Source organism: Gadus morhua, chromosome 12, assembly GCF_902167405.1.
Source record: "Gadus morhua chromosome 12, gadMor3.0, whole genome shotgun sequence".
In the NCBI taxonomy this organism is placed as follows: Eukaryota; Metazoa; Chordata; class Actinopteri; order Gadiformes; family Gadidae; genus Gadus; species Gadus morhua.
The window spans coordinates 1,627,088-1,639,563 of NC_044059.1; the positions used below are offsets into that span (position 1 = coordinate 1,627,088).

The window sequence follows — 12,476 nt, forward strand, 5'->3', positions numbered from 1 at the left end:
GGGCATGTGTGGGATATGGTTACTTCTAGAGGAGACAGTGTCCCCTTTCACAGTGGTAGGGGTCTAGAAGATGACGCAAGTAAGGTAAGGCAATCAATAGGAACACCAAGGGTTAAAAGCCTGTTGATTACTTGATTCCTAATGATCGCTAAATTAAACAGACTGTTACAGACTATGCAGAGTTTGTAATGACGAGATGAGTGTTTGATTTGATACAAAGAGTAGGTGTATGTGTGCATGTACGTGTGCGGGTGTGTTTGTGAGTGTGTGTGTGTGTGTGTGTGTGTGTGTGTGTGTGTGTGTGTGTGTGTGTGAAAAAGAGGGAGAGAGAGGTGAGAAATTTCCCAGCTCTGACTCACAAATATTTGGCGGGAGGTAAGGAACCATCTTTTCTCATCACTTTGTTTAAACTCATCATTCCTCCAATAATCCATCATCCTCCCCCATCCATCCCACTCCATCCATTTCTCATCTGTTAACCTACTTTACCGTCAATCCATCTGCCTGCATGAACTCCCGAACCCTCCAATCGGAGCACTGAGCAGACAACCTAAACATACTCATTGGCCAATGGGGGGGGGGTTCTGAAAACACGCACCAAAGGGTATACTGCTTATTAAATAACCTCACAGCTGTATGCATAGATGCAGTCTTTACAGATTCTGAATAGCTAGAAATGGCTTAAAAAATAAGTATTTTGGAAGTAAGTCTCTGCTTTTGTTGTTGCCACTCACGTCAGCGATGGTTAGCAGCTGGGATCCTCTGCCAGAGCTCTGAAAATGATTCAGCAAGCGAAGCTTCAAAGTATGATCTACTCTGTTTAATTAGGTGAGTGCTGCATGCACTGGGCGTTTTTTCCCACTCTATTGAGCTACTTTTAATCACACACCCGCTCGCTATTCTCTTAAAGAGACACACACACACAGTGCAGGGCAATACATTTGACGTTTCAGATTCTTCAGTTCAATTCATTTTACATTCCTGAATTTTTAGCAATGTTTTGCCCTTTTCATTCAGTGGCCCCTTCATTTGTTTCCAACCATTTACTTTTTCTTAAATGGTGTGCATGTAGACTTTTGAACTTTTGTTCAAATCCCTTCACTTGATTCAAGCCATTTAACGTTTCTTTATGTCTTAATCTATGTGGCTTTATTAAAAAATATTTTCAACCTCACTTTGTACTACAGCACTCACCGCATTTTCTGCAGGAAATGCATTTTCTAGTTACTCATCATCTTTCCAAAACAATTAGGCCTGTTAGATCATGTCTGTCTGCGTGCTTGCGCGTGTGTGTGCTTGAGTGAGTGTGGCGAGTAAGTGGCGAGAAAACAGAGGGCGTCCGGGGCCACTAACTCAAGTACCACCGTGGGATCCAGCTTGGCCAGTAAAGCCGGCAACCCAAGCCTAATAATGAGATGAGTCCTCGTTAGCTCTAAAGAAACCAGGGAGAGTGGCCAACTGCAGGAACTAGTAGTCCAACAGCAGACGAAAGCCTTCCAAATGCCCTTTATATTGATTTTTATTTCAGAGCAAAACAGAACAATAAATCACAGTCTTCCATTGCAGTGCCAGAAAATTGTACATTGTTAAAATTAAATAGGTATTTACACTTTAAATAAATTAGAAGTAAACGAGAACACAAATATTTTAAAAGGAATGACTGTGTATGGTTGCTGCTCGTTAGAAAGATGTTCAAATCTGCAATTCTAAACCTCCGTCCAATGCTCTCTGTGGCAGGGCACCAATACAAACACTGCCATTCGTCGCAATGGCGATACGAGACATTCCTACTGAGCAGTGGCAATATTCTGCCAGCAAAAATGAAATACCGAGTGCAAAAAAAATTAAAAATAACACTACGAACAATGAATCAAAACTACAACAGTAATATAACATCCGCTCAAACAGAACCATGTGGAAAGATCAAGAGCGGCGTCTCAAGGAGCCAGCAGGATCCCAGGACAGGGGTTTTTAGTACGACCCTGGGTCGTACCCTAGACCCACTGCGACCTGGGTCGCAGTGGGTCTAGGGTTCAGAGGTTTAGGGTGCTCAAATAAAGATAAATAATAAATAAAAATACAGACAACGCTCATACTATGGGATGTATTTTGGCATGAAACCAGCTATGACGATTAACAATCAAACCAGGGACTAGGAAGCTATACTTCAAGTCCACATTTTTACTATTGAACGGATAAACAGCGTAGACATGAGACAGGAATTTCCTCTGGTTCCTTTCCTTCCCAAGTCCTTCCCATATTAACATTCTCATCCACAGTGCGTTGAACCGGAGGCTTAAACAGCTATAACACTAGGGAATTGTGTGTAAACATTGAATAAAATGTTATGAAGTTGCAGTGCCTCTGTGGTTTTCATTTATGGAGGGCTTTGCAGAACAATACGGTTAAACTAGGAGAGCAGGGGGACTCTGTGCAGTGACAACATTAGTGAAGGTGATTTGCAGGCTCCAGAGTGTGTGTTTCTTGATAAGGCTTGATAAGGCCTTTTTATCTCATGCATCCGCATGAGATAAAATGGCTTCCTCTTTGCGTGGACCAGAGGGCATGAGATGACGACCTACTAACTCCCGCCTGTGCCCCAATCAAATAAATTTTCGTCCTCCATACATAACTGAAAACACCTATCCTACACAACTGATAACTGAGTTGTTTTCTTTAGAAATGCGAACAATGCAGGCATCGGTGTGGGACAGTTTAGGCAAAAGCTTTGGGGGAAAGGGGGGTGGGGAACAGACAAAGATTTGGGGTGGAGTTGGGATGTTGTAGGAGGTCAGCTGGTACCCTCTAGCTGGCGTGGAGGACCACATGAGAAGGGATAGTTGGGAGGATGAGAGATGGTTCTCATCCTTGTCGTCAGACACTAGTGATACCGGAGGATGACCGGAACTGAAGGACCATCGCAGAGAAACAGAGAGACACAGAGACATTAGAGCTTGCTTTTGGCAATGCATATCTTTTTATTTGTTTTTATTGTTTTACCAAATACTCACCAATTATAATCAGCAGGACGGCAAATACAACCAGGGAAATTATGATCTTCATCTGTGAAAATAATATTCAAGATCAGATCACATTGCACTATAGAGCAGCACCATAACATTAACCTTAGCAGCATTTCTTAGACTAGGCACAACAATGACCCAACCCCACACACACACACACAGCCCTACCTTCATGTCTCTCCACCACATCCTCCTGTGCAGCTGTTTAGCTCGGCTGCTGAAGGCCGAAGCGTTGTCTGAAAGGCTTTCTGTAAGTGACACAAACAGACGGACAGAATAAATATTCAAATCATGGTCATCTTCATCTGTAGAAGAGCACATTTCATTTTCACTGCAGTTTTCTATTTTTTCAAAAAAGGGAAAAAAATGATTGCTTTGAAGTGGGCTAGTCAGATGGAGTGTAGCTGTGAGATTATGTGTTTCACACACACGAAAACACACGTGTGTGGGTGCTGGCAGGGCCTCTTGCCTGCCTCCTTTACCTCCCTCTTGCTCCCCGTGTACATGTGCATATTTGACGACCCCTCTGCACAACAGGGCTACAAAGACAAGTGTTTAGGTGAGGGATATCTCTGCAGAAGCTCGTTAATTCAGAGGAGTCTCAAACTGGTTAGCGACTACCGGGGGCAAGCATACCGGCGGAATAATTCATTTTGCCTTGAGAAAAAGAAGAAAAACAATGCCAGTCAAGTGTGCATAGTGTGGGGGGCGCCCCGGTGGCTCACCGGGTAGAGCGCACACCATTAAGGCTTAGTCCAGATCACAGCGAGCCGGGTTCGATTCCTGCCTGTGGTCCTTTGCTGCAGGTCCTCCCCTCTATCTCCCATACCTTCCTGTCTGTCTGACTCTATCATAAAGACTAAAAATGCAAAAAAAATCTTTGAAAACATATCTTGAAAAAGAAAAAATACATAGTGTTGTCTGTAGTGTTTACAACAAGATGTGAGCTCCAGAGTTCCAGATATGCATCGTTGTCTCGTGGAGCTGGCAGGACAGACCGAGAGGCCGCTACATAACATCTACTGTTTTCATAATGTGCCCTCATAGGTTATTCCACAAAGCACATTTTCGAGAAGGACAGAGTGAGAAAAACAGAACCTAGACTTGTGTGTGCATATGAGTCTTCATGTAATTGGAGGAACACAGGCATTTCACACACACCTATAAAGTATACATAGCTATGGACTAGGGTTGCCGCGGTGTGGACATTTTCACACCGAGTAATACGCTCGGGTCAACACCGGTATTACCGGTATAAACGGTATTAACTTTGAAACTAGGTCAACCGCCATCTTCTCCGTCAACTCTCCTCTCACACTCGGTGACAGCGGCTGGCAGCGCGCCAATTCTCGGCGTCTTATAACGTTCTTCTATATATAATAGTAATAGTATAATATAATTTTATATATCATAATATCACGGCCAAAAGCTCTGCGCGCCTCCGGGTGGCCGTAGCGCGGGGAGCTCACGCAGGGATTGGGCTTTGCGGGGTTTGTTTACCGGCGTTGCTATGGTTACCGGTCTTGTGCGTTCCAAAGGTTTATTAGGTATCCTATCTATTAGAGCAAACAATAAACACTAAAACAGTATAACAGTGCAAAGAACTTTTTTTTTAATCAAATAGGCCTAAAGATGACGGCGACTTGCATGCTCGTCTTGTGCCGCGGGCTGCAAGCCCAATTGCCACAACAATTTACATATTATATTTTTAATACACAGAGTAAAACAAGGTCAAATAATCAAACACAATGTAACAAAATTAATAAGAAACGAATTGGCTACAATTAAATAAGCAAACACAAGGCATATGGAACAAAAAGAAGAAACACAATTCTGCTTAATAACAAACTCGAACTATTTACAAGTGTGACCAGTCCAGGCTACATGTTCTTTGCCAGGAAAACCAACATGTTCATCTTCTCTGGTTTGAGAAGCGATATTGTGGGGGTGACAATGTTCCCTGCCGTGCTAAACACCCGCTCGGATGCGCAGCTTGTAGCACACACGCAGAGGTAATTTCTGGCGACCTTTGCCAGAAGGGGATGCCTTGTTTGGTTCAATTTCCACCAGCAAAGAGGATCTTCCTCAGCATCGATGCAAGCCTCTTGACAGTAGCTGGCAATCTGTAGGGCTGCTTTTTCGGGGAGCGTTAGTGGGGCTGAGGTAGGTGCGCCTGTTTTCCTCTTTAGCAAACTTGCCAAAGTAATTTTCTTGGGCTGGGGCTCGGCCGCGGCTCCCTCTTCTTCATTTTCCGCTCTCACTGGCTGCGCTGCTTGCCCGAGGATGACTGCTTCTTCCTCAATCATTCTTTTTAACTCGTTAGCATTCGAGTCATATTCACCCCGGTACCGCGGGTCAAGGAATGTTGCTTTGCGCATGAGCTCCAAGCTTGCCTGCGGCAGGGCTTTATATTTTTCTTCCAGAACATGGAGGATGCCAGCTTTCAGGTCTGCAGTTAATTTGGTGTCTTCAACCATAGGGGCTAACGTTCCCTGTTTCACCAAATGCAGCACAGGGAGTAGAGACGATGCGGTCACATAATTCTCCCCGGAGAGAATGTCGGTGAAGTCGCTCACTGGCTTCAGCGCTTCATTCATTGCCAGCAGCACATCTTCATCTTGCCATGTGATGTTGACATTGGTTTTCCGATCCTCTGCAAGCACTCTGTTGATAGCCTGCTTCTGCTCCAACATTCTATTGATCATTTTTTGCTTGGACCCCCAGCGTGTTGCACAATCCTAGGCGAAAAATAAAGTTATGCTTAATATAGGCATATTGTATTTTATTTATTTTTAAAAAAATTTCCCAAAAAGAATATGAGGCTTAGTTAACTTACCGTCACCAGCGAGTGCTGTGGGAGGCCAAGCTCGACCTGGGCTTTCTGCAGCTCCCGTCTCCTCCTCCAGCTGTGAGAAAACATCCCGTTGATTGTACGACAGACTGCAAGGGCAAGGTCTGTTCGCACTTTCTCAGTTTTTTCCAAGGTATTTGACACAGCAAGGTTTAGGTTGTGCCCGAAGCAGCTCAACCAGGGCCACCCTAGGTTCCGAACAGCTGCTTTTATGTTGGCTCCACTGTTGGTGGTGAGACAGGAGACTTTATCCGCGCTCAATTCCCACTCCCGCAGAGCGTCCTGCAGGGCATCAGCTAAATTAACGGCGGTGTGGTCCTCTGGCAAAAAGCTTGTCTGGAGGCATTTTGACACCAGCTTCCAATCCTGGTCAATAAAATGCACTGTCAGTGACATATATGGTGCCATCGTTGCGCTCGACCACAAGTCTGTTGTGAGGGTACGTTGCAGCTCACTCCTGACACTGTTGTAAGCGCACGGGATAGCTGTGGATGAAAAATATGTCCGCCCTGGAACATCGTACTGGCTGTCAAGTGTCGCCAAAAGCTCCTTGAAGGACTTTTTTTCCACCGTGTTGAAGGACACCATCTCCTTGCACATATATTTTGTGACTGCATCGGTACATGCACTCCACCTCACACTGTCCTTCTTGTACTTTGTACATTTGGCAAACGCTCCACAAATTGATGGCTGTGTCGGCCGCTGTGTGCCCGAACTCTCCGGTGGAGGCCCCACTGCTGCAAGCTCCATTTTCGCAGCATCGCTCCTGTGGTGCAGTTTTAGGTGTGTGTGTAAATTTGAAGTGTTACCTCCAGCTGCTGCCACCTTCTTGTTGCAGAGTCTGCATATTGCCTCATTTGGGTTCTCCGGTTCCCGATTTGCGTTTGGTTTGAATCCAAAATGTTTCCAAATAGGCGCCTTTGCCTTAAACTTCAAAAACAAGGTCAACCGCCATAATCTTCCCGTCAACTCACACTCGGCGACAGCGTCAGGAAGCGCGCGAATTCTCGGCGCGCCGATTCTCTACCGCGCAGAGCAGAAATGTGGCCTATTTTACGCATTTTTATTTTCTTAATTATAATTATATTATTAATTTTGACTGAATGAATTATTGAATTTAATTATTACAAAAAAAGAACAACTGTGTTGCCGGTGTGCAACACCGAGTAATCGGTGTTGGCCTCAACACCGGTAATACCGTACACCGCGGCAACCCTACTATGGACCATCTCCAATGGAAAATACACAGGGGCACAGTCATAAAGCAAGAGACATTACTACACACAAGACCGGCCAAATGCACCTCAAAGTGTTTATTTGTGTGTATAGAGCGCCACAGTGACCGCCCCCTTTATGAACAGCTCTGGGTCTGGAATAGATTTCTCATTCATATTCTCCATTTAATTTACGTAAAATCGTTATAAAAAGAGTTCTTAGCCTGGAAACAAGCCAATCATCCGTCGGGATAGTCGTGATCATAAAATATTTGATTTGGGGTAATAAATTAATTTGGATAATGGAAGAAAAGGCAAAAGGTAGATCATTTTTTGAGTGAAGGAACTACTCATCCCATAAACCATTGCAAACTTTTTCACAATGTTTACAACAGTTTAGCGTGTTTCTTGCATCTTATAACCTTTGTCATTATTATTTTGTTTATATTATTAATACAAGTTGTGTCATAAATGTTGTGTGTGTGTATGTTTATGTATAGGGTTTAATTTAGTTTACAGCGTTGGACATGGTACAATCCTTTGTTACTGACTGCAATCACAGCGTAATAACGTTACTTGTTTTTAATACATGTGAATTCAGTCTCGTACTCCAATTACATATTCATTCAACATTATTTATTCCTAGCTTTTATACTACCAGAATTACATAAAAGCACAGCTAGTGCTGTATCACATATTTTGCTTTTAGTTTTATATTCTATATCAACATATTTTTCAACATGTATAGCTCATTTCCTAAAACAACTCAACAAATCAAAGACGCTGTGTGTTACACTTTTTATGGGTAGTGTAGTGGTTTCAAATGCATCGCGGATAAAACATGATTTGCTAAAAACTAGATGTTAAACTGTTTAACTTAACTTCTAGGGGAGCATATACCATAGTTTCACAATATAACAATGCATGCTAAGTATACTTTGAATTGTTACGACATTATGGCTTTTAATCAAAACCCCTAAGGAGAAAATGAATGGGATGTTTACTTTCGGAACCACACTGTTGCACTTTATTCTATCCCCGGTCTACATCTATTGGTGAAATCCAGATGCCTCGGACACCAGCCTTCCGGGTTGCACTTGTCATTTCCTGTCTCGTAACACTTATAGCGTTCCCGTTCGTCTTTGTGATTGTGTCATTTCATTGGCTAGTCGTTGTTTATTATTAGCTACATTAGCCGCTTTAGCAAACCAGCTCGAAAATGAACAACACAACATGACATTGTATTGCACGAACAGCGAGACTGTGCAATGCATAAATTGGTGACCGGAATAAAGTAGCCATGTAATCAAGTGTGTAAGAGCACTTAAAATCGACATTAAAATGACCAACATGGTACAAATACAAAGAAAACTAGGAATTGCATTTCCTGCCGAAAACCCGTGTGAATGCTGACGGCTGAATGAAAAGCGCAAAGCATTGTTGAAAATGAAGAAATGTAAAATAAATTGAACTGAAGAATCTGAAAGTAGTAGTAGTAGTAGCTTAAGTAGTAGTAGCTGAAGTATAAGTAGTAGTAGCTGAAGTAGTAGTAGTAGTAGCTGAAGTAGTAGTAGTAGTAGTAGTAGTAGCTGAAGTAGTAGTAGTAGCTGAAGTAATAATGGATTGAATTTATATAGCGCTTTTCTAGACAATCAAAGACGCTTTACAGTGAAGGGGGGGACCTCACTCACCTCCACCAATGTGTAGCACCCAATACTTGGATGATTAGGGGGCCAGTAGGGCTCAACTAGCGATTATTTTAATAATCGATTAATCGGCCGATTATTTTTTCGATTAATCGATGAGTCAGATAAAAAAAAATAAACATTTGTAATTGCTGCATCTTTATTGAACTGAACATTACTTCAAATTCACAGTGCAGACTGAAGTGTAAATACACCAGGTTATTGCTCCAACGTGCCGGAACTATTAAAAGTAATATTAAATGATAAAAAAATAAAAAGACATAACTGGGATAACACAAAAAGAACATAGAAAGTATGATATACATGTATATATATATATATATATATACACAGTAAATAAGGGATATCCATAGTTAACCGGTTAACCGATAAGATCCTTAACCGTTAAATACTAACGGTTAAAAATAAATTAAATCATCTTAATTTCTCGCAGATGACAGGAGATGTGCCAGTGGTCATCAAAAATCAGGCAATCACCCAGGTAACCTCATATAAGTATTTAGGGGTTCTTATTGATAATCTTCTCTGCTGGAAGACACATATTGACAACCTGTGCAATAGACTGCAACAGAGGCTATATTTTTTGCGAAGATTGTACGGCGCAAGCAACCACATCATAATGACTTTTTACCGTGCCATTGTAGAAAGCATCATTAGATATGGGATCACCTCATGGTTTGGCAACCTAACCGTTAAGGCAAGAAGCAAACTGGCCGGCATGCACATAACAGCAATGAAAAATCGTAGGGAGGAAATAATATGAGCCTATACAGGGCATCTATGAGCAGGCAGTTAGGGAGAAAAGCAAAGAAAATCATTTCCAACTCACACTCTTCCCTGAATATGAAACCCTACCATCGGGGAGATGCAAATCTGACCTCCTTAAATTATCATTTGTCCCAGCCTCTATTAAGCTGACTAACAATGTGCAATAGAATAATGTGTAATTAATAGGTTAGCACTTTAGCACATAGCACTTTAGCACACAGCACTTTAGAACTAAGCACTTTAGCACATAGCACAATATATATTAGTTCTAGTGCAATTAACACTTGCACTTTATCCCCATACTGTATATTTCTATGTTATACAGCAAGGGGCAATTTAAGTCTATCAAGCTCCATGTCCTCGATGTTAAAATGTTGGTATGTCGGGTTGTGTTTTCTGTTCTTTTGTACTTTGCGTATGTAAAGAAAGCAATGATGCACTGTCCCCAAGTCAAATTTCCCCACAGGAACAATAAAGTTGAACCTTGACCTTGAGAGCGTTAATTTTTCTTGATATTGATACCATTTTCTAGACTCCTTAACGATCCAAGTCTTTATTGATACCACTATTGATACTTTTCTATTATTTTGTGAAAATAGAACTTCTATTATTGCTTTAATTGATGATAAGATGATCATAGCTCAAGATAGGACGTTAAACTGGTCATAATTCCATCTTTACTATCTATTTTATATTGCTGGGAAAACAAGTTTTCGCCAAAATCTCAAATTTCTTTTTTTTTGCATTGCATTTGAACACATCAATCATATTACTGAGCCGACCTGAACACATCACATTTGACACTGTTTGATACTTTTTTTTAAGCTAACTAGCTCTATATCCTGCCGATTTTAAAGGCCCACTATGCAGGATCGGGCATTTCTTCGCTGTTATCTTGGTTGGGCACGGACATTTCTCTACACAGCGCCCCCTACCAGTGTTTCCGCTAGAAGAAATTGGTGCCGGTCATGTGACCGGGAAGGTTTCATTTTACCGGTCAAATTGGAAAAAAAACGGTCGGATATTGTCCGTGTTTATTGCACTTGAAAAAAATTGATAGGCAGGCTATATAAAGAAGAAGAAGTGTGTGATCATATTTTGATTCGCCATGGTTGTTAAATACCGGTGCTCCGCAAAGCTTGCCGCCGGCTTTCGCTAGCTTGCCGCCGTTTAGTTCATAAACCTACGGTAGTCTATAGGGGAGCGTGTCTATGTTCCCCGAGTCCTATGTTCCCCCTCTTTGTATGAGACTGGGGAACATAGGACCCTTTTTTTTAAAAAGGGTCCTATGTTCCCCGCTTTTCCCAAAAAAGGGTCCTATGTTCCCCGATATGTATGTGACCGGGGAACATAGGACACTTTTTTTAAAAAGGGTTCTATATTCCCCGGTCTGTTACTTTTTCCACCATTACTGCCAAATTCCGGCCGAGATAACTACCATTGCATGTCTTTACCTTTTGTGGAAGAGGGAGAGACGTCGGAGAACCTGACGCAGTATATTCATACGCCGGTAAACAAACCCCGAGAAGCCCAATCCCTACGAGAGCTCCCCGCGTTACGGCCATCCGGAGGTGCACAGAGCTTTTGGCCGTGATATTATTATACAATTATATTATATACTATTATATAAAGAGCTCCGGGAGTCGCAAACGGCAACAATCACTTTCTCCTCCATGCTGCAGTTCACCCCGGACTGAACTGCACTGAGTTGGCCGGTTGAATGCTGATTGGCTGTTACGTTAGGCATGTCACTCTGTTGAACGCCGATTGGCTGTCATTACGCGAATGCCGCGTCAAAGTTTAAATATTTTTAAAGATTGATAGAATGCGGGGAACATAGGACCCTTTTCTGGGAAAAGGGTCCTATGTTCCCCGCTTTTCCCAAAAAGGGTCCTATGCTCCCCGGTATGTATGGCTACAGGGGAACATAGGACCCTTTTTGGGGAAAACTGGGAACATAGGACCTGCTCAATTTTGTTCTGCTCAATGTTTGAATCTCCTCGTGACTGAATGTTTGCATACAGCTCGCATGCTGTATGAGCGCAGGGTTGATGCGCTCCACTTTTTTCTGTGGAGAACCAGCGCCTTGAACATTAAGCATAAAACGAAACCGGATCGTTTCGGCTCCGCGTGGACGGGGCCTTATTTCCAATCGGTCATTCTGACCGGAGACATTTAGAATTTTCGGTCCTCCTCATTTTTTTCCGGTCAAAGACCGGTAATTACCGGACAACGGGAACTCTGCCCCCTACAGCTTCGTAGTAGATATTTTACAACACTGTCGTAACAACTCGTTGACAACCCTTCCCCATGCACTTCTACGCGAGCCATGTGCATTTGTTTTCAAAGAAGCTGGCGAATGCGTTGGGCCATGTCCGAAGTAGATGTTCATAAAGTGTAGGCAAGGTTATACATTTTTAAAATGGTGTATCTGTATTGCAATAAACATAAATCCATCCTTTTTTATAGTTGACGGGAAGAATTTATATCCTAGATTATAATTGTTTGATCTTAGGTTGAACAGAACAATCAGTGTAAGACATGCATAATAATCTAAATAAACAAGAACCTGGATTCGGGGATTCAGCCTGTATCTGGGGGACGAGATGGACAAACAGCAAAACACCCATGGAAAAAAAGGTGTTTATATGGTTGCAACCAAGCAAGCTAGAAACATACAGGGCTCACAACAAAACGGTCGAGAAAACACATTTTTACATGGCTCACAGCAAAATGGTTGAGCAAACACATTTGTACAGAGACTATCAACATCAAGAATACCACAAAGACAAAGTTCACCCAAGGGTACTTTCAATTTCAAAAGCAACACGGCCAAGACGGCGTATGATTTGCAGTCTTATTTTTCTTTCAGTTCACGCTATTCCTGAAAAGCTTGCCCAACGTTTACTCGTGT

General features: G+C 42.3%; 1 protein-coding gene across 3 annotated transcripts in view; it reads right to left on the reverse strand.

The window, feature by feature from the left end:
• Positions 1-1,501: 1,501 nt before the first annotated feature.
• vamp4 (vesicle-associated membrane protein 4) overlaps positions 1,502-12,476 on the reverse strand; it is a 31,785-nt gene continuing 20,810 nt past the window's right edge. For 2 of the 3 annotated variants that reach the window (XM_030372247.1, XM_030372248.1), the window contains 3 exons: positions 3,192-3,271; positions 3,012-3,063; positions 1,502-2,907 (listed from right to left, as the gene is read on the reverse strand). In XM_030372247.1, the coding sequence (XP_030228107.1) occupies positions 2,882-2,907; positions 3,012-3,063; positions 3,192-3,271 (158 nt within the window). In that variant the 3' untranslated portion in view covers positions 1,502-2,881. Of the gene's footprint in view, positions 2,908-3,011; positions 3,064-3,191; positions 3,272-3,748; positions 5,762-5,859; positions 8,582-12,476 lie in introns of those variants that run through there. The other variant, XR_003978869.1, reaches the window with a different exon arrangement.